The following is a 20,586-nucleotide window of genomic DNA, read 5'->3' on the forward strand; positions in this document are numbered from 1 at the left end:
ATCTGTCAAGCTCTGGCTTGATATCTCGCACATATCTCGGCAGCAAGGACAGTTGTATGGGCAAGATTGCGGTATTTACCCATCTCTTGCCCAGCGAATGTCCTGAAAACTTTTGCACCTGGTAAAAGCAGGCGCATCACCTACTTTTACCAGCGTAAGAGTTTTAAAGCATACAAAAACATAGTAAAATTTAAAATACACATTTTAATGTTAAAAACCCTGCCCACTAAGGTAAGTTTATTTTGAACCATAATTAAAAAAACTTTTCTTTAAAAATCGGTATATATATTTTTTCTAAGACATTTATTAACTTTAATTTAAATTAATATTACATATATAATTTTTTTTTCTACTGTGTTTGGGTGTTTGAGGGGTGTTTCTCCATCATAATGAGAACTCTTACTTACGGAGTTCCCATTATTATGAATGAGAAAATACTTTACCTGGATTGGTTGCCCAGTGCCATGTGACTCCAGTCCAGCTCTACGTCCGTCCAGACGTGCATGCGCTCCAATGCGCAGGCAGAGGCGGCCCCAGGACCGGGAAGCAGAGGACCAGGATTTCACGGCCAATACATTTGTTCTCATCATCTCAGCTTTCCTTGTGTGTATAGGGCTTAACTTTTCTGTACCTAACAGGTAACAAGGAACCGGACTTCCTATTAATTCATTCAATAATTAAGACCTACATAACACACTTCAAACGGAACTATTCATTCAGCGAATAAAACAATGAGTGGTCCCAAAATCACCCTTAACATCAAAGAATTTATTTATATAGTGTATGATGCACCTAATTCGAAGTCACCAGTACAAAAGCAGAATAAACGATTGAAGTAATTTACAATTAAATTTTTCGACTAGATCCATGTCTGATTAAGGGAATATGGAGATAGTGCAGGAAGATGGAGTTGAGATTGAAGATCAGCCATGATCTTGTTGAATGGCAGAGCAGGTTTGAATGGCCTACTCCTGCTCCTATTTCTTACGTACTTAATGTTCTTATTTTGAAAGCAGTCTAGATTGGACTTTGGTACATTCCAGGGATTAGGGAACACAAAACATAACTTCAGTTTTCAATAAACACATTTTAAAAGAGGAATATGATAAATCACACTAAAGTACTTAGCTCTGCTGTAACATGAAACCATTGTCAAGTACCTACAACTATTATTTGTATGTCATGCAGTACACACACTTACATTTTAGGTTATTCTAATCTCAATGTGACTCGGACCAATGTCAACTAGAACCACTTTAAAATTATCTTCAATGTAACCCTGTTTTGATCTTGCCTATTTTTACATTGCAAAGTAGCAACCTATCTTGGAATGTCTTTTACTGTAGATTATATACTGAGAGTACAGTGAGGACAAATACCTGTGTCTGTGGAGAGTGCCAAAAACCATGTACGCAGTCTTAACACTGGCAAAGTAGTAACATACTTTGAGGACTGAAACAGATGCACAAGTGGTGACAGTAGCAGCAGTGTAAATTTAAAAAAACAGCAAAGTTAGTGGAAGCCTTGGGATGGCTGAAAGCAATGCCTAAATTTGTGCAGGATTAACCAGTGAAAGACATGATGCGCTCTTTGCTGATGAGGAGCAGTTATCTACTCTGTCTGAAATGTAACTAGCAGCTGAATCCAGCAGACAGATATGGACAGTATTAGACAGTGAATGGATGAATGATGCAGTCTGGCCAAAATTTACTCTCTTTTCACCAATTCCATTCCTGTCCGCAGCCACTGTCATAGGCTCAATCATACCATTTGCGACCTTGGCATCCTGTCTGATCTTGAGCTCAGTTTCATCACAAAGACATCTTATCTCTACTTTCACAATTTTGCCTGCCTCCACATCGATTATTGATACGATCATACATGCCTTTGTGACTGCCAGATATTCTAATGTAGTCATGCTGACCTCCCTTTCTCCAACTTCCATAAACTTCGATTTGTCTAAAAGCCCAGTTTCACACATCCTTCCCTGGACCAAGTTTTGCTGGTTTATCAATGCCTCCAACACTGACCAACATCAGCTCTCTGCCCCCCAATGCATTAACTTTAAAATCTTCAGACTTGAAATCCTCCAAGGCCTTGCCCCAATATCCTCCAGCACTACCTGCCACTCCCCAACATCCCTGTCCTCTGAGGTTGTCCTTTTATGCATTCACCACCCCCTTTGTAAACCACTGGCAGCAGAACGTTCAAGCCACCTTGGTGCTACTCTGTGGAATTCTCTACCTGAAACTCTCCAACTCCCTTGCCTCCTTTACAACCAAACATTCGAGTACATTCAGCACAGAAACAGGCCATTTGGCCTAACCAGTCCATGCTGATATTTATGCTTTACTCGAGCCTCCTCCTATCTTTCCTCATTTAACTCTATCGGCAGAATCCTCTCATTCCCTTCTCCCTCATATGGTTATCTAGCTTCCCCTTAAATGCATCTATACTATTCGCCTCAACTAGTCCCTATGGTAGCAAGTTCAGCATTTTCACCACTCTTTGGGAAAATAAATTTCTTCTGAATTCCCGATTTGATTTCTTAGTGACTATCTTATATTGATGGCCTCTAGTTTTGCGCTCTTTCCAACAAGTGGAAACACTCTCTCGAGCCAGGATTTCACCTGCCGAGGCAGATCCAGTGTGGCTCCATCCCACTCTGTGAAAAGAATTTTATGTTGATGGCGCTTGTTAAGCCCGTCCTGTGAGGTTCCTGGAAAATTAAAAGGAAACGGGTCTGATGACGTGTCCACATTGATTTTGACAGTTGTGCTGTCAGTGTTCTACAGCATTGAGCTGCAAACACTGACAATGACTGCACAAAGGTGCACAGCTGCACCCAAGCTCTCCCATGATTTATGGAGGGAGTCACAGCACACAGGGAAATTCTCTTCCCTCCCCAGGACACCAACGCAGCCTGGTTGCACATTGCACAGGTGGGCACAAGCAGGGATGTCATCAGGAGGACCTGGCTGCAGTGGCGCAAACCTTTCAATGATCTGTCGATCACAAAACATTACTGCAAATCCACACTCAACCTCATCCTGCTGTGTCACTCATCACATCCCCATCGCCCTGCCTTCCTCATCCTACTCTTGCACATCCTTACTCACATCAACTTACCTTGTACCTCCACCCATTCCTCTCTATCTAGCTACATCATCACATCCCCATCACACTAGCTCACACTCACCCTTGTCCAATCATATCAACTAACAACACACAAGGGTAGGGGTTTGGGTCTTTTAGCCAATGTTCATGTAAAGTTTCTGTTAATGTGTTGTCAAACACTTAAAGATTTATTTTCAACAATTTGCCTTCTTGGAAAGAGGTGTGTGCACCTTTAGAAGTGGCTTAGTAAGTTGCAGTGAATAGTGAGACATAACCATGCCCCCCCCCCTCCCCCAATGGTGATCAGTGTGAAAGGAATGGTTTGGGCATTGTAGGGATGCTTTATGGAGCTGGTGTGGGGTGATGCCAACCTGGCGCATTATGTGGCAACCATATGGGTGTACAGCATCAAGTGAAGTAAATGTGGCCATGGTGAGGCTGTCCCTGGCCTCCCGAGCAGCAATGTGGTCAGGTGCTGATGCCCTCTGTCCTATATTCATTGAAAACCCAACCTACTTACCTGACGTGATCCCCGAGCGCTGTGAACCTTGTCAAAAAGCTTGGAACATGGTAAGTACATGGTAAAATGCTGTTTAAGTATCTTTTAACAAGCTATTAATGATGTCAATTGCCTCCCCCGCTGCTTGGTGTTGGGTCTGTAAAGAGATGACAGTCGCGACACTTGGGAAACTGACGTGGAGGCGGATTGAAAGCAAGCTGCCGACACGCTGTCAATCTTTTACATTTTGGCAGCAGCCCCATCTCCTAACCCACCCTTTTTGCTCTCTCAGGTGGATGTAAAAGATCCCAATGCACTATTTTGAAGAAGAGCAGGGGAGTTATCTCTGGGGTCCTGGCCAATACTTATCCTTCAATCAACATAACAAAAACAGATTATCTGGTCATTATCACATTGCTGTTTGTGGGAGCTCACTTGTGCGCAAATTGGCCGCCACACTTCACATATTACAACAGTGACCTCACTCCAAAAGTACTTCATTGGCTGTAAAGCTCTTTGAGACGTCTGGTGGTCGTGAAAGGCGCTATATAAATGCAAGTCTGTCTTTCTTTTAGCATTAGCAAAATTCCATCCTCTGTCTCTACTCTATCAAAATCTTTCATAATTTTAAAGTCCTTTATTAGGTCACCCCCCCTCCCCACCTCACCGTCCTCTTTTCAAGAGAAAAAAAAAGAGACCCAGCCTGTTCATCCCCTTTCCCCATAGGTATAACCTCGCATTTCTGGTATTACCCTTGTAAATCTTTTTTGCATCCTTTCTAGTGCCTTTATATCCTTTTTATAACATGCCGATCAGAACTGTACACAGTACTCTAAGTACTCTTGTACGCCATCTTAAAATAAAGCTGATAAAAAGATAGGGAAATTAGCAGTCATTAGATGGCAAACAGATAGATTAAGGCCAGATCAAGCGAACCAGAAATAGAAAATGCCCAAATTAAAGAGGCATTGAAACGGATTGAAGATGTATTACACAACACTAAAAAGGAAATAAAGCAGTATCAAAAAGTATTAACATAGAATGACCTTGTATTGAAGGGATACTTGGCCGTAAAGAGAGATAGAATTCATTCATTCTGTTCTAGAGAAATAAAGTCTGGCTCTGCTGCGCCCACAACATGCAAGCTAAAACATCAAAGAAACCAGTAGGAAGCACAAGGGAGGGATACCTTCAATTTTCTTCCAAGGAGAGGAGGGTTAGCATACATAAGAACATAAGAACTAGGAGCAGCAGCAAACCATTTGACCCCTCGAGCCTGCTCCACCATTCAATATCATGGCTGATCTTCTACCTCAACTCCACTTTCCTGCACTATCCCCATATACCTGGATTCCCTTAATATTCAAAAATCTATCGATCTCTGTCTTAAATAAATACTCAATACATCTTCAATACATTCTCAAAACCCATTTTTCGAGAAACATTTGGTGATCCCTCTTAACTTTTCCCTTCCTGGCTTAGCCTGTGTTTCCCTTATGGTTATTTATGAAGCACTTTGGGACAGTCTTTATATTAAAAGGTGCTACATAAATATAATTTGTTATGCTATTATCTGTAACCCTGAGAAGACAAAATCATTATATTATTGAGGAAAAATAACATTCATGACACACAACTGCCAGGCAATGAACATCTTCAACAAGAGAGAGTCTATCCACCTCCCCTTAACATTCAACGGCATTACCATTATCAAATACCACACCATCAACATCCTGGGGGCCACAATTGACCAGAAACGTAACTGGAGCAGCCACATAAATACAGTGACTACAAGAGCAGGTCAGAGGTCGAGTATTCTGCGGCAAATGAATCACCTCCCGACTCCCCAAAGCCTTTCTACCATTGACAAGTCGGGAGTATGATCATATACTCTCCACTTGCCTGGATCTGTACAGCTCCAACAACGCTCAAGATGATTGGCACCATCCAGGACAAAACAGCCCGCTTGATTGGCACCCCATTCACCACCTGAAACATTCATTCCCTCCACCACCGGTGCACTGTGGCTACAGTGTGTACCATTTACAAGATGCACTGCAGCAACTCTCCAAGGCTTCTTCAAGAGCACCTCCCAAACCCGTGACCTCTACCACCTAAAAGGACAAGAGCAGCAAGCGCATGGAAAAACCACATTCAAGTTCTCCTCCGAGACACACCCCATCCTGACTTGAAAATATATCGCCGTTCCTTCATTGTCGCTGGATCATAATCCTGGAACTCCCTCCCCAACAGCATTGTGGGAGTAACTTCACTACACTGACTGCAGCGGTTCAAAAGGCAGCTAATCACCACTTCTCGAGGGCAATTAGGGATGGGCAATAAATGCTGGCCATGGTAGTGACACCCACATCCATTGAATGAATAATTTTTAAAAAAATAACCTTGAAACTATGCACTTAAATCTATTCTAGAACAGTAGCAAACACTCCAACTCCTTAGCTTATGAATTGAACATTTTTAAATAGTGAATAAATATTATAATCGTATGCAGTTTCAATAAAACAAAATAGGTTACACTCATTGGTACGAATAATACAATCCACACTCTATATTGGAGTGATGTGTTCAAACATCTACAAGGATTTGAACAGTACAGCTGTTAGTGTTTAGTCCAAGCCTCCATGTTCATGTCAGGAGCACATAAACTTCTGCAACAGCACGTTGCCTTTCTGTATTAATTCAAAAAGGCCACATGGAATATGAATAGAAAAGCTTCATGCAACATTCTGCCTGCTACTGTAAAGGCAATAGGGCAATAGTTTGAGGAAAAGAGCGCTCGCCTTTAATAAGGAGATAAGAACAAAAGAACATAAGAAATAGGAGCAGGAGTAGGCCATACGGCCCCTCAAGCCTGCTCCGCCATTCAATAAGATCATGGCTGATCTGATCATGGACTCAGCTCCACTTCCCCGCCCGCTCCCCATAACCCCTTATCGCTTAAGAAACTGTCTATTTCTGTCTTAAATTTATTCAATGTCCCAGCTTCCACAGCTCTCTGAGGCAGCAAATTCCACAGCTTTACAACCCTCAGAAGAAATTTCTCCTCATTTCTGTTTTAAGTGGGCGGCCCCTTACTCTAAGATCATGCCCTCTAGTTCTAGTCTCCCCCATCAGTGGGAACATCCTCTCTGCATCCACCTTGTCAAGCCCCTCATAATCTTATATGTTTCAATAAGATCACCTCTCATTCTTCTGAATTCCCACCTACTCAACCATTCCTCATAAGTCAACCCCCTCATAACTGGAATCAACCTAGTGAACCTTCTCTGAGCTGCCTCCAAAGCAAGTATGTCCTTTCGTAAATGTGGAAACCAAAACTGCACACAGTATTCCAGGTGTGACCTCACCAATACCCTGTATAGCTGTAGCAAGACTTCCCTGCTTTTATACTCCATTCCCTTTGCAATAAAGGCCAAGATTCCATTGGCCTTCCTGATCACTTGCTGTACCTGCATGCTATCCTTTTGTGTTTCATGCACAAGTACCCCCAGGTCATGCTGTACTGCAGCACTTTGCAATCTTTCTCCATTTAAATAATAACTTGCTCTTTAATTTTTTTCTGCCAAAGTGCATGACCTCACACTTTCCAACATTATACTCCTTCTGCCAAATTTTTGCCCACTCACTTAGCCTGTCTATGTCCTTTTGCAGATTTTTTGTGTCCTCCTCACACATTGCTTTTCCTCCCATCTTTGTATCGTCAGCAAACTTGGCTACGTTACACTCAGTCCCCTCTTCCAAGTCGTTAATATAGATTGTAAATAGTTGGGGTCCCAGCACTGATCCCTGCGGCACCCACGAGTTACTGATTGCCAACCAGAGAATGAAACAATTATCCGACTCTCTGTTTTCTGTTAGTTAGCCAATCCTCTATCCATGCTAATATATTACCCCCAACCCTGTGAACTTTTATCTTGTGCAGTAACTTTTTTGTGGTACCTTGTCAAAGGCCTTCTGGAAGTCCAAATACACCACATCCATTGGTTTCCCTTTATCCACCCTGTTCGTTACATTCTCAAAGAACTCAAGCAAATTTGTCAAACATGACTTCCCCTTCATAAATCCATGTCGACTCTGCCTGACTGAATTTTGCTTTTCCAAATGTCCTGCTACTGCTTCTTTAATAATGGACTCCAACATTTTCCCAACCACAGATGTTAGGCTAACTGGTCTATAGTTTCCTGCTGAGCATGAGCAAATCCCAAAAGGAGTAGGAAAGGAAGTAAAAGACTGAAGAAACACACGGTTAAGACAAAACGGTTAACCCTTTTAGAAGTGCCATCAGCTGTACTGCCAGGATGGAAAAGGGGGAGGGGGATGCAGGGGGAGCAGGATTTACAGCTGCTTTGAGACATAACTTTGGCAGACCAGAAGTAGTGTCTTCTAGAGACCATCCACAAGACTCCAGTATCTGCAGTGTTTATCTCACAGCCCTGCCATCAAATGCCATCCTTAAAACAATGAACCAAAATGGTTTTTAAGGATACATAAGCAATATTGTATCACCGGTGAGTGGATTGTAGGCAGTAAACCAGTCTCAAATTTCATCTTACAAACCACTTCAGCTTTATTCTTGCAGTTTGTGACATTCTTTGATCTCCTAATTGGGTTATTGTCCAGTAATCCACCGTCTCCTAGTCAGTATCCTCTAGATAAAACTTAGTGTGATTTATTTTCTACTCTGCTAGAATGGAATAAATGTATATGGTAGGTACTAGTAATAGTATGTAAAATTGACAATACTTTTGTTACATCATGTTCAAGAAACATAAAAAATACACAAAACGTAAACAACAAAATCAATCCCCATGGCTAAAAAATCATTAAGATCACAATGTTGTACTTAATCCATGCGAGAGAATACTGAGTTCATGAAATGCAATTCAACATTTATTCTTCCTGTTCTCCATAAGCTGTCACATTAGAAATTTACATAAAAACATTGTTACAGCTGTTGCACAACAGAAAGCATACACCGTACTCGAAAGCTGCAGTTAGACTGCATTATCTGTCTGAGACCAATCATCATAGGGTACAAAGCATACAAAGGTACGAAGACCAGAGTTACACAAGGGCTGCAAATTAAACTACATCGAATAGGAGAGAATCTTCAGCATGCTTGCTCCATTATACCAGTGACTACTTTTTAATGTTAGCAGAAGCTGTAATATATGTTGTGAGGAGGATGCAAAGAGACTTCAAAGGGACATAGATAGGCTAAGTGAGTTGGCAAGAACATGGCAAATGGAATATAATGTGGAGAAATGTGAAGTTATCCACTTTCTTAGGAAAAATAGGAAAACAGAGCATTTTTTTTTTCAATGGTGGGATACTGGGAAATGTTGGCATTGAGGGACCTGGGTGTCTTTGTACACGAATCACTGAAAGTTAACATGCAGGTACAGCAATCAATTAAGAAAGCAAATGTTGGCCTTTATTTCAAGAGGACTTGAGTATAAGAGTAAAGAAGTCTTACTGCAATCATATAGGACCCTGGTGAGACCACACCTGGAGTATTGTATACAGTGTTGGTCTCCTTACCTAAGGAAGGATATACTTGCCATTGAGGGAGTATAACGAAGGTTCACCAGACTGGGATGGGAGGAGGGATTGTCCTAGGAGGAAAGATTGAGTAGACTAGGCCTATATTCTCAACAGCAACTTGTATTTATATAGCGCCTTTAACGTAGTAAAACGTCCCAAGGCGCTTCACAGACGTATTATGCAATAAAAATTTCACAATGAGCCGCATAAGTAGAAATTAGCGCAGGTGAGGTATGTTTTAAGGAGCGTCTTGAAGGAGAAAAGAGAAGTAGAGAGGCAGAGAGGTTTAGGCAGGGAGTTCCAGAGCTTGGGGCCTAGGCAACAGAAAGCATGGCCACCAATGGTTGGGCGATTACAATCAGGGATGCTCAGGAGGGCTGAATTAGGGGAGCACAGACATCTCGGGGGGTTGTGGGGTTGGAGGAGATTACGGAGATAGGGAGGGGCGAAGCCATGGAGGGATTTGAAAATAAGTCTGAGAATTTTGAAATCGTGGAGTTGCTTAACCGGAAGCCAATGTAGGTCAGCGAGCACAGGGGTGATGGGTGAGCCGGACTTGGTGCGAGTTAGGACACGGGCAGCCGAGTTTTAGATCACCTCTAGTTTACGTAGAGCAGAATGTGGAAGGTCAGTCAGGAGTGTGTCAAGTCTAGAGGTAACAAAGGCGTGGATGAAGGCTTCAGCAGTGGGAGAGCTGAAGCAAGAGCAGAGGCAGGCGATGTTATGAAGCTGGAAATAGACAGTCTTAGTTATGCTGCCGATAAGTGGTCGAAAGTTCATTTAAAAGCTTTAGCGTTTAGAAGAATGAGAGGTGATTTCATTGAAACATACAAAATTCTTACAGGGCTTGACATGGTAGATGCAGGGAAGATGTTTCCCTTGGCTGGGGAGTCTAGAACCAGAAGTCACAGTCTCAAAATAAGGGGTCAGCCATCTAGGACTGAGATGAGGAGAAATATCTTCACTCAGAGGGTGGTGAATCTTTGGAATTCTCTACGGCCGAGGGCTGTGGATGCTCGATCGTTGAGTAAATTCAAAACAAATAGCTAGATTTTTTGAATATTAAGGGAATCAAGAGATATGGGGATAAGTGCAGGAAAGTGGAGTTGAGGTAGAAGATCAGCCATGACCTTATTGAATAGTGGAGCAGGCTCGAGAGGCCAAATGGCCTCGTCCTGCTCCTAATTCTTATGTTATGTTCTTATGCTCTTTCCCTCTGTATTTTCACAATCTATATACCATCAAAATCGGTATATCTGCCACGTTTCCACTTAAAGCTTCTATCTAACCCTTTGTTGCATCTGTCGATAGAAATTTACACCATAACACGGAAAAACATGAAAATTGCTTTACGAATACAAACAGTTGCAGGCTCTGGCCACTTAGTGGCACATATTTCCTTTACTCCAACGTACTCAAAATGCTTTTGGAAAATTTTTCAAATGCCATTTTTACTCTAATTGAAATTTTTAATGTTCCACATAAGACAGAGTTTAAAAAAAACAAGAGTTGAATTCTGAAAGCTCTAAATTGTGTTGGTAGCTAGTAATTAGAATGTTTATAGCTGAAAGACACAGGTTGACATCCAAGAGTCAATTAAGAAACATCAGAGATGTCATTATAGTACTAGATGTATTTTATAGGTCACCAACTAGTGGGAAGGATACAGAGGAGCAAATTTGCAGGGAAATTACAGAGAGATGCAAGAACAATAGAGTAGTGATAATGGGGGACTTCAACTATCATTGGGATAGAAATTTGTAACAGGCAGAGAGGGGGAAGAATTTCTGATGTGTGTTCACTTTCTTGATCAGTACGTTTCAGGCCCAATGAGGAAGGAGGCATTGCTGGATCTGGTTCTGGCGAATGAGGTGGCTCAAGTGGAGTAAGTGTCAGTAGGGGACCATTTAGGAAACAGTGATCATAGTATCATACGGTTTAGATTAGCTGTGGAAAAGGACAGAGAGCAATCTAGAGTAAAAATACTTAATTATAGGAGGGCCAATTTCAATGGATTGAAAATGGATCTGGCCCGGGTAAATTGGATTCAAAGATTGGCAAGCAAAACTGTAATCGAACAATGGGCTGCCTTTAAAGAGGAGATGGTTCGGGTACCGTTGAGGTACATTTCCATGAGTGGGAAAGTTGGGCAACCAAAGTGAGAGCTCCCTGGATGATGAAAGAAAGAGAGAGCAAGATGAAGCATAAAAAGTATGAAAGATCTCAGATTGAGAATACAAGTGAGAACCAGGCTGAATATAGAAAGTTCAGAGGGGAAGTGAAAAAGGAAATAAGACGGGCAAAAAGAGACTATCAGAATAGATTGACAGCTAACATAAAAATGAATCCAAAAGTCTTCAATAGGCATATAAATAATATATGGGTAGGTCAATTAGGGACCAAATAGGAGACCTACGCATGGAGACAGAGGGCATGACTAAGGTACTAAATGAGTATATTGCATCTATCTTCAACAAGGAAGAAGGTGCTGCCAAAGTCATAGTGAAAGAGGAGGTAGTTGAGATACTGGATGGGATAAAAATTGATAGAGATACTGGAAAGGCTGGCTGTACTTCAAGTAGATAAGTCACCAGGACTGGATGGGATGCATCCAAGGATGGTGAGGGAAGTAAAGGTGGAAATTGTGGAGGTACTGGCCATAATCGTCCAATCCTCCTTGGATATGGGGCTGGTGTCAGAGGACTGGAGAATTGCAAATATTTCACCCATGTTCAAAACAAGATGCAAGGATAAACCCAGCAACTACAGGTCAGTCAGTTTAACCTCGGTTGTGGGGAAGCTTTTAGAAATGATAATCTGGTACAAAATTAACAATGACTTGGACAAGTGTGGATTAATAAGGAAATCCAGCACGGATTTGTTATATGCAAATCGCATTTAACTAACTTGATTGAATTTTTTGATGAGGTAACAAAGAGGGTTGAGATGAGGGTAATGCGGTTGATGTGGTGTGCATGGACTTCCAAAAGGTGATTGATAAAATGCCACACAATAGGCTTGTCAGCACAGTTGAAGCCCATGGAATAAAAGGGACTGTGACAACATGAATGAGAAATTGGCTGTGACCGGAAACTGAATAGTGGTAAGCAGTTGTTTTTTTGGACTGGTGAAAGGTACACAGTGGTGTTCCCCAGGGGTCGGTACTAGGATCACTGCATTTCTTGATATATATTAATGATTTAGACAGGTGTACAGGGCACAATTCAAAATTTACAGATAACACAAAGCTTGGAAGTATAGTGAACAGTGAGGAGGATAGTGATAGACTTCAAGAGGACATAGACAGGCTGGTGGAATGGGCAGACCCGTGGCAGAGGCAATTCAACGCAGAAAAGTACAAAATGACACATTTTGGTAGGAAGAACGAGGAGAGGCAATATAAACTAAAGGGTACAATTCTAAAAGGGGGTGCATGAACAGACACCTGGGGGCATATGCATACAAATCATTGAAGGTCAGGTTGAGAAAGCAGGTAAAAAAGCATACGGGATCCTGGGCTTCATAAGTCGAGGCATAGAGAGCATGGAAATTATGACGAACCTTTATAAAACACTGAGTATTGTGTCCAATTCTGGGCACCACACTTTAGGAAGGATGTGAAGGATTTAGAGAGGGTGCAGTAAAGATTTACAAGAATGGTTCCAGGGATGAGGGACTTCAGTTATGTGGATAGACTGGAGAAACTAGGGTTGTTCTCCTTAAAGTAGAGAAGGTTGAGAGGAGATTTGATAGAGGTGTTCAAAATCATGAGGGGTCCAGATAGAGTAGAGAGAAACTGTTCCTATTGGTGGAAAGGTCAAGAACCAGAGGACGCAGATTTAAGGTGATTGGCAGAAGAACCAAAGGCGACAGAAGGTAAAACTTTTTTTACGCCGCCAGCGGTTATGATCTGGAATGTACTGCCTGAAAAGCTGGTGGAGGCAGACTTGATCATGGCTTTCAAAAGGGAATTGGAGAAGAACCTAAAGAAAAAAAAATTTCTGGGTTATGGGGAAAGGGCAGGGGAGTGGGACGAGCTGAAGTGCTCTTGCAGAGAGCCGGCACAGGTTCGATGGGTTTCTGTGCTGTAACCATTCTATGATTCTATCACAAAATGTCAAATTCAGTCTTTGCAGAGATTCCATTGAATGACAAAACCAATGCTGCCAGCCATGGCTTCCCCCATACCAGTGTTGTCAGGCCCATTCGCTGCCCCTCACTGCTGACAGATACAAGGAATACAACAATGAGCCAAACTTCATATTATACCCACAGTTCTACCAAACCAAGAGTCCCCTCCATAGTGATGCTCGGTCAAGGAACTCCTCCCCGCCGCCATGCTGGAAAACTAAAGGAGCTCCACTGTAACACGGTGATATCACGACTCCCACCCGAGACTGTCAAACCCCAGGACTATTGCCCAGTGTTACCAAAGCCAAGAGGCATCTCACAATGCTATTAAAGCACAGGACTGCCCAAGTGCCACTGGATCACATTCCCCCTCTCTAGTGCTGCTAAATATTAAGTGGTAGAATTTCCACAGGGGTGCCCAGATCTCTTGCGGTAATTGCACCAGAAACAGCTGTTTACGCTATTTCTCCTGCGTTTATGCCAAAGTTATGGCAGGAGATTGGGGGGGTGGGGAGAGAATGAAATTAGTGGTGCATCTTGCAGACCATCTTGCTGTATATTTTTAGTTTTGAAAATGACGTGACAAAATTTGAATAAATAGGTAATGGAATTGTTAGATCAATAAAAGTTTTTGTAGAATAATGGGTAGAATTATGGAATTCAATCTCCAAAGCATTAAGAAAAATATAATTTATTAAAAACTAAATTTGACCTATTCAATCATTGTAAATCAGTGGCACTGAAGTCATGCCCTAAATGACATATAAACCCCTACTTTTTTTGATAGTGTTTTATATTTCTTCAGGGTCCCTCCTCAGAAGGTCATGTCTGACAAACATGATTGAATTTTGAGAGAAGGTAACCAGGAGGGTCGATGAGGGCAGTGTGCATGATGTAGTGCATATGGATATTAGCAAAGCTTTTGATAAGGTCCCACATGGCAGACTGGTCACAAAAGTAAAAGCCCATGGTGTTATATATGTATACTTGTATTTACTCTGTACAGCCACCAGAGGGCTCATCCCCTGGTGTCCCAAGGAATCCCATAATCCCTTGGGAGCACAGGTATTTAAGGAGGCTTCACAGGTTGGAGAGGCACTCTGGAGACCTGCAATAAAAGACTAAAGTCACATTTTACTTTGAGCTCACAGTGTTCAGTCTGACTATTTCTCCATACACAACACATGAGATCCAGGGCAAAGTGGCACGTTGGATCCAAAATTGGTTTGGAGGCAGGAAGCATCGGGTAATGGTTGATGAGTGTTTTTGTGAATGGAAGGCTGTATCCAGTGGGGTTCCGCAGGGCTCAGTACTGAGTCACTTGCTTTTTGTGGTATATATCAATGACTTGGACTTGAATGTTGCAGGTATGATTAAGAAGTTTGTAGATGATACGAAAATAGGCTGTGTGGTTGATAATGAAGAAAGCTGCGGACTGCAGGAAGGTATCAATCAACTGGTTAGGTGGGCAGAAGAGTTGCAAATGGAATTCAATCCGGATAAGTGTGAGGTAATGCATTTGGGGAGGTCTAACAAGGCAAGGGAATACACATTAAATGGTACAACACTGAAAAGTGTAGTGGAACAAAGGGACCTTGGAGTGCAGGTCCATAGATCCCTGAAGGTAACAGGTCAGGTAGATAAGGTGGTTAAGAAGGCACATGGAATACTTGCCTTTATTAGTTGAGGCATGGAATACAAGATTGAGGAAGTTATGCTTGAACTGTATAAAACACTGGTTAGGATGCATCTAGAGTACTGTGTACAGTTCTGGTCATCACATTACAGGAAAGATGTGATTACACTGGAAAGGGTACAGAGGAGATTTAAAAGAATGTTGCCTAGACTAGAGAATTTTGGCTATGAGGAAAGATTGGAGATGCTGAGTTTGTTTTCTTTGGAACAGAGGAGGGTAAGGGGAGACCTGATTGAGATGTATAACATTATGAGGGGCTGTTTCCCTTGGCAGAGGGATCAACAACCAGGGGGCATTGATTTAAAGTAATTGGGGGGAGGTATAGAGGAGATAAGAGGGGAAATTTCTTCACCCAGAGAGTGGTGGGGATCTGGAACTCACTGCCTGAAAGTGTGGTAGAGAAACTCTCACCACATTTAAAAGATACTTGGATGTGCACTTGAAGTACTGAAACCTACAATGCTACGGACCAAGAGGTGGAAAGTGGGATGAGGCTGGAGAGCTCTTGGTCGGCCGGCGCGGACACGATGGGCCGAAATGGCCTTCTTCCGTACTGTAAAGTTCGATGATTTTATGGTTCTACAATCACCTTCGTTCAAGAATGAATATCCCAGTTTTCTCTAATCTACCCCAATAACCCAGTCCTCAAATGCTGGGAATCAGCTTCAGGGCTCTTTTCCAAAATACCTCTAGATATTACTTTTTGATGACACAAAATTGGGCACAGTACTGAAGGTGCAGTCTGAATAGAGCAGTATATATTTTTAGCATAATCTCCACTGATTTACACCACAATGATCTGGTACAGCTGTAATACACTTCAGCATTCCATTTGTCTTGTTATTTACTGCTTTGATATACTAAGTGCCGAGTCTACTCACAACCCCACATGTATTTTAACATCTCTTTTAGCTATTATGACACCATTGATGGAGTATTATGTTGCCCACTTATTTTCCAATATGTATTACTTTACACTTATCTGTAATTGACTTCACCTGCCACTATCCTAACCATTTTAAATTTTGTTTCAATTCATTTTCCAATGCCTTCTCCGGATTCAACCTCCACCATACCCCCTCCCCCAGAGTTTTGTATGTGTGAACTTTACCACTTTGCATTGAGTCCGAATTATTGCTGTAAATTATGGGCTGTCACAGGATTAATATGGCAGTCTTTTGTGAGGGACTTGAATTCATGGTGTGGAAGCGGGTCATCCTCGATACGAGGGACTGCCCAATACTATGTCAAAGTAACTCCAAGGGCACCACATCATAAGGTTTTATATTTCATCTCCTCAGTGACCAATCATAATTTAATGGACACTCATGTCATTGCTATTTGTGGAAGCCATGTTTCCCCACACAACACTATTTGCTGCATTTCAAATTAATTGATTATCCAACTGCTTTAAAATGTTTGAGAGACATGATAAGACGCTAAAACGAACATTAGTTCTTTTTCTTTCAAAATTTGCAGTTATATAACTCTTAACATAGTCAGAAGGGAAAAAAATAGGAGGAGGAGCAAGGTCATGGGGAGATTTGAAGATGGAAATTCTAAATTTGACGTGTTTTGGGAAAGGGAGCCAGTGTAGGTTAGCGAGTTCATGGGTGATGACTGAGCAGGACTTTGTGTGGGACAGGGTATAGCCAGCTGAGTTTTGTACAAGCTGGAGCTTTTGTAGAGTAGACATTGGTAGAAATGAAATCTAGATGAATGGTGGTAGGGGGTGAGGAATCAGCAGATACAAGCAATGTTGCCGAGGCGGAAATAAGTTATCTTGGTGTTGAAAAAGATGTGAGGATTCAAACTCAACTCTGCGTCAAGCAACAGAGCGAAGCTTTACAAGATCTAATGTAACCGTAGCGAGTGGCTGTACAGGGGCATGGAGTCAGTGGCAAGGAAGCAGAGTTTATGGCGGGACAGACAAGAACAGCTTCAATCTTCCCAATGTGCAATTGGAGGAAGTTTTGGCTTTTCCAGGACTTGACACTGGACCCACAATCTAACAGCATGGAAGTCATTGAAGGGTCAAGGAAAAAGGGGGAGAGGTAGAGCTGTGTATTAATCAGCATCCATAAGGAAAATTACCTCGAGTCTGTGGCTGATGTCACCAAGGGGCAGCATGTAGATGAGGAAAAGAAGGGGATCAAGAATCGAATTTTGAGAGACTTGAGAGACAGTGGTTCAGAACTAGTTACATTCAGGTAGGTACGAGTGGATGGAATGAGGGCAGTACCACACAGCTGGACAGTGGAAGAGAGGTGGAGAAGAATGGCATGGTCGACCGTTTCAACACTGGAGAATTTGAGGTCAAGGAGGAATAGCGCGCCAGTCACAGTACAAAGAAGCCAGGGCGCTCTCAGTGCTGAGATCACCAGTACCCAAACTAAAGGGATTAAAACAGGAAAAAATAGGGAATGATGGGCATGTTCAAGGATCGTAGAGAAGAAAGGGATGCTCGAGGGGGGAAAATGAATCAAAGATGGGTTATCAGGAGAACAGGCGTACCTCATCCTGCTCCTTCTCTATCTCCACCTTTCTCTCCCTTCCATCGTCATCTGCAACCTTCCCTTTCCCCACCGGGTTCAATTACCCCCCCCCACCCCCCATCCCCATCTTCCAACCCTCCAAATCTGCTTGATCTGAATACAATACTTTGTCTTGACTTCCTGTATGCAATCAACTCGTCACTTATAAAATGTAATAACCATAAATCTCTTCAAAACATCTGCACAGTTAGTTGTTCCAGAAAGGAATCACTCTTTTGCTGAAAACATTTTCTTTGAATTAACTATTTATATGATTACATTTCTTGCATCTACTGTGCAACCTCAGTGGGCGGACAAGTATATTTCACATTTTAAGCTATAACACAAGCTCAGTGTATGTCACTTTCAATGTCTGCCACACATACTGGATCCAGTTGAATTACATCTACAGGGATATTTAGGAGGCACTTTGTTGCTGAGCTCAAACACTGCAGCCAGAGCCAGTCAGTCTCTTGCAATGGCAAATGACCACATGTTGAATGTTCTGGCCATTGAAGAATCCTGGGGGAGTTCAACACCAATAATAGTTTCAGAAAGGAGTAAAAATTCATTGTGGAAAAGGGGAGGACAATATCTTTCATATAAATAAGAAAAAGGTGAGAAAAATCAATTAAGGACTTGCATCTTAAACAAATACTGAGAATTCACCACTGCAGGGCGATGAAAATATCATGGAAATATCTGGTTTGTTCTTCCTTCCCCAAGATCTGTCAAGGTAACTTGAATCCTAAACCAGTTTTATAAAGTGGTAGATAAACAGTACTGCAGATATTATTTATGTGAGGCCCTGCACCTTTATTGATAATGTTTTTTTACTTCAATCACATGATATATTACTTCAGTAAATATAATACAACACTGAGTTAACTGCTGTAACATTTTGGCTACATCAAGACTGTGGTAAACATCAGAAACTGCACTCCATGTTCTGTGACACGAGCGAAGATCTACTAGTTTATTTAGTGTCCCTTATCTTGAATCAACCTCTCCCCCCCGCACCCCTCCATGTTTTTTGTATTTTACATACCACAGAGAAATCCTATTTGATTTAATCTCTACAATTTCTCTCCAGTACCTGTTTAGTCTTCTCTTGTCGCGAGAAAAAACGTCTTGGTGGACAAACATAAAAAATAGGTGGAGTAGGCCATTTGGCACTTCGAGCCTGCACCACCATTCAATAAGATCATGGCTGATCATTCACCTCAGTACCCCTTTCCTGCTTTCTCTCCATAACCCTTGATCCCTTCAACCGTAAGGGCCATATCTAACTCCCTCTTGAATATATCCAATGAACTGGCATCGACAACTCTCTGCGGCAGGGAATTCCACAGGTTAACAACTCTCTGAGTGAAGATGTTTCTCCTCATCTCAGTCCTAAATGGCTTACCCTTTATCTTTCGAATGTGTCCTCTGGTTCTGGACTTCCCCAATATCAGGAACATTCTTCCTGCATCTAACCTGTCCAGTCCCATCAGAATTTTATATGTTTCTATGAGATCCCCTCTCATCCTTTTAAACTCCAGTGAATAAAGGGCCAGTCAATCCAGTCTCTCCTCATATGTCAGTCCAGCCATCCCGGGAATCAGTCTGGTGAATCTTTGCTGCAATCCCTCAATAGCAAGAACGTCCTTCCTCAGATTAGATGACCAAAACTGAACACAATATTCCAGGTGAGGCCTCACCAAGGCCCTGTACAACTGCAGTAAGACTTCCCTGCTCCTATACTCAAATCCCCTAGCTATGAAGGCCAACATGCCATTTGCCTTCTTCAACTCCTGCTGTATCTGCATGCCACTTTCAATGACTGATGTACCATCACACCCAGGTCTTGCTGTACCTCCCCTTTTCATAATCTGCCGCCATTCAGATAATATTCTGCCTTCGTGTTTTTGCCCCCAAAGTGGATAACCTCACATTTATCCACATTATACTGCATCTGCCATGCATTTGCTCATTCACCTAACCTGTCCAAGTCATCCCGCAGCCTCTTAGCGTCCTCCTCACAGCTCACACCGCCACCCAGCTTAGTGTCATCGGCAAACTTGGAGATATTACACTCAATTCCTTCATCTAAATCATTGATGTATATTGTAAATAGCTGGGGTCTCAGCACTGAGCCCTGCGGTACCCCACTAGTCACTGCCTGCCATTCTGAAAAGAACCAGTTTATCCTGACTCTCCGCTTCCTGTCTGCCAACCAGTTCTCTATCTACGTTAGTACATTACCCCCAATACCATGTGCTTTAATTTTGCACACCAATCTCATGTGGGACCTTGTCAAAAGCCTTTTGAAAGTCCAAATACACAACTGGGTTTCCCTTGTTCACTCTACTAGTTTCATCCTCAAAAAATTCCAGAAGATTTGTCAAGCATGATTTCCCTTTCATAAATCCATGCTGACTTGGTCCTATCCTGTCACTGCTTTCCAAATGTGCTGCTATTTCATCCTTAATAATTGATTCCAACATTTTCCCCACGACTGATGTCAGGCTAACTGGTCTATAATTACCCGTTTTCTCTCTCCCTCCTTTTTTAAAAAGCGGCATGACATTAACTAGCCTCCAGTCCATAGGAACTGATCCAGAGTCGATAGACTGTTGGAAAATTATCACCAATGCATCCACTATTTCTAGGGCCACTTCCTTAAGTACTCTGGGATGCAGACTATCGGGGCCCCGGGGATTTATCGGCCTTCAATCCCATCAATTTCCCTAACACAATTTCCCGCCGAATAAGGATATCCTTCGGTTCCTCTTTCTCACTAGACCCTCGGTCCCCTAGTACTTCCAGCAGGCTATTTGTGTCTTCCTTCGTGAAGACATAGCCAAAGTATTTGTTTAACTGGTCCGCCATTTCTTTGTTCCCCATTATAAATTCACTTGACTCTGATTGCAAGGGACCTACGTTTGTTTTCACTAATCTTTTTCTTTTCACATATCTATCGAAGTTTTTGCAGTCAGTTTTTATGTTCCCTGCAAGCTTCCTCTCATACTCTATTTTCCCCCTCCTAATTAAACCCTTTG

The 20,586-nt window shown here is 42.2% G+C and overlaps 1 protein-coding gene across 1 annotated transcript in view; it reads right to left on the reverse strand.

The window, feature by feature from the left end:
* The window catches only part of LOC139267193 (dystrobrevin beta-like), an 843,282-nt gene that overhangs the window by 774,938 nt on the left and 47,758 nt on the right, over window positions 1–20,586 (reverse strand). Inside the window, exon 2 of the mRNA XM_070885122.1 lies at window positions 444–631. Within this exon, the coding sequence (XP_070741223.1) occupies window positions 444–505 (62 nt within the window). The 5' untranslated portion in view covers window positions 506–631. The remainder of the gene's footprint in view (window positions 1–443; window positions 632–20,586) is intronic.

This window comes from Pristiophorus japonicus, chromosome 7 (genome assembly GCF_044704955.1).
Source record: "Pristiophorus japonicus isolate sPriJap1 chromosome 7, sPriJap1.hap1, whole genome shotgun sequence".
NCBI lineage: Eukaryota > Metazoa > Chordata > Chondrichthyes > Pristiophoridae > Pristiophorus > Pristiophorus japonicus.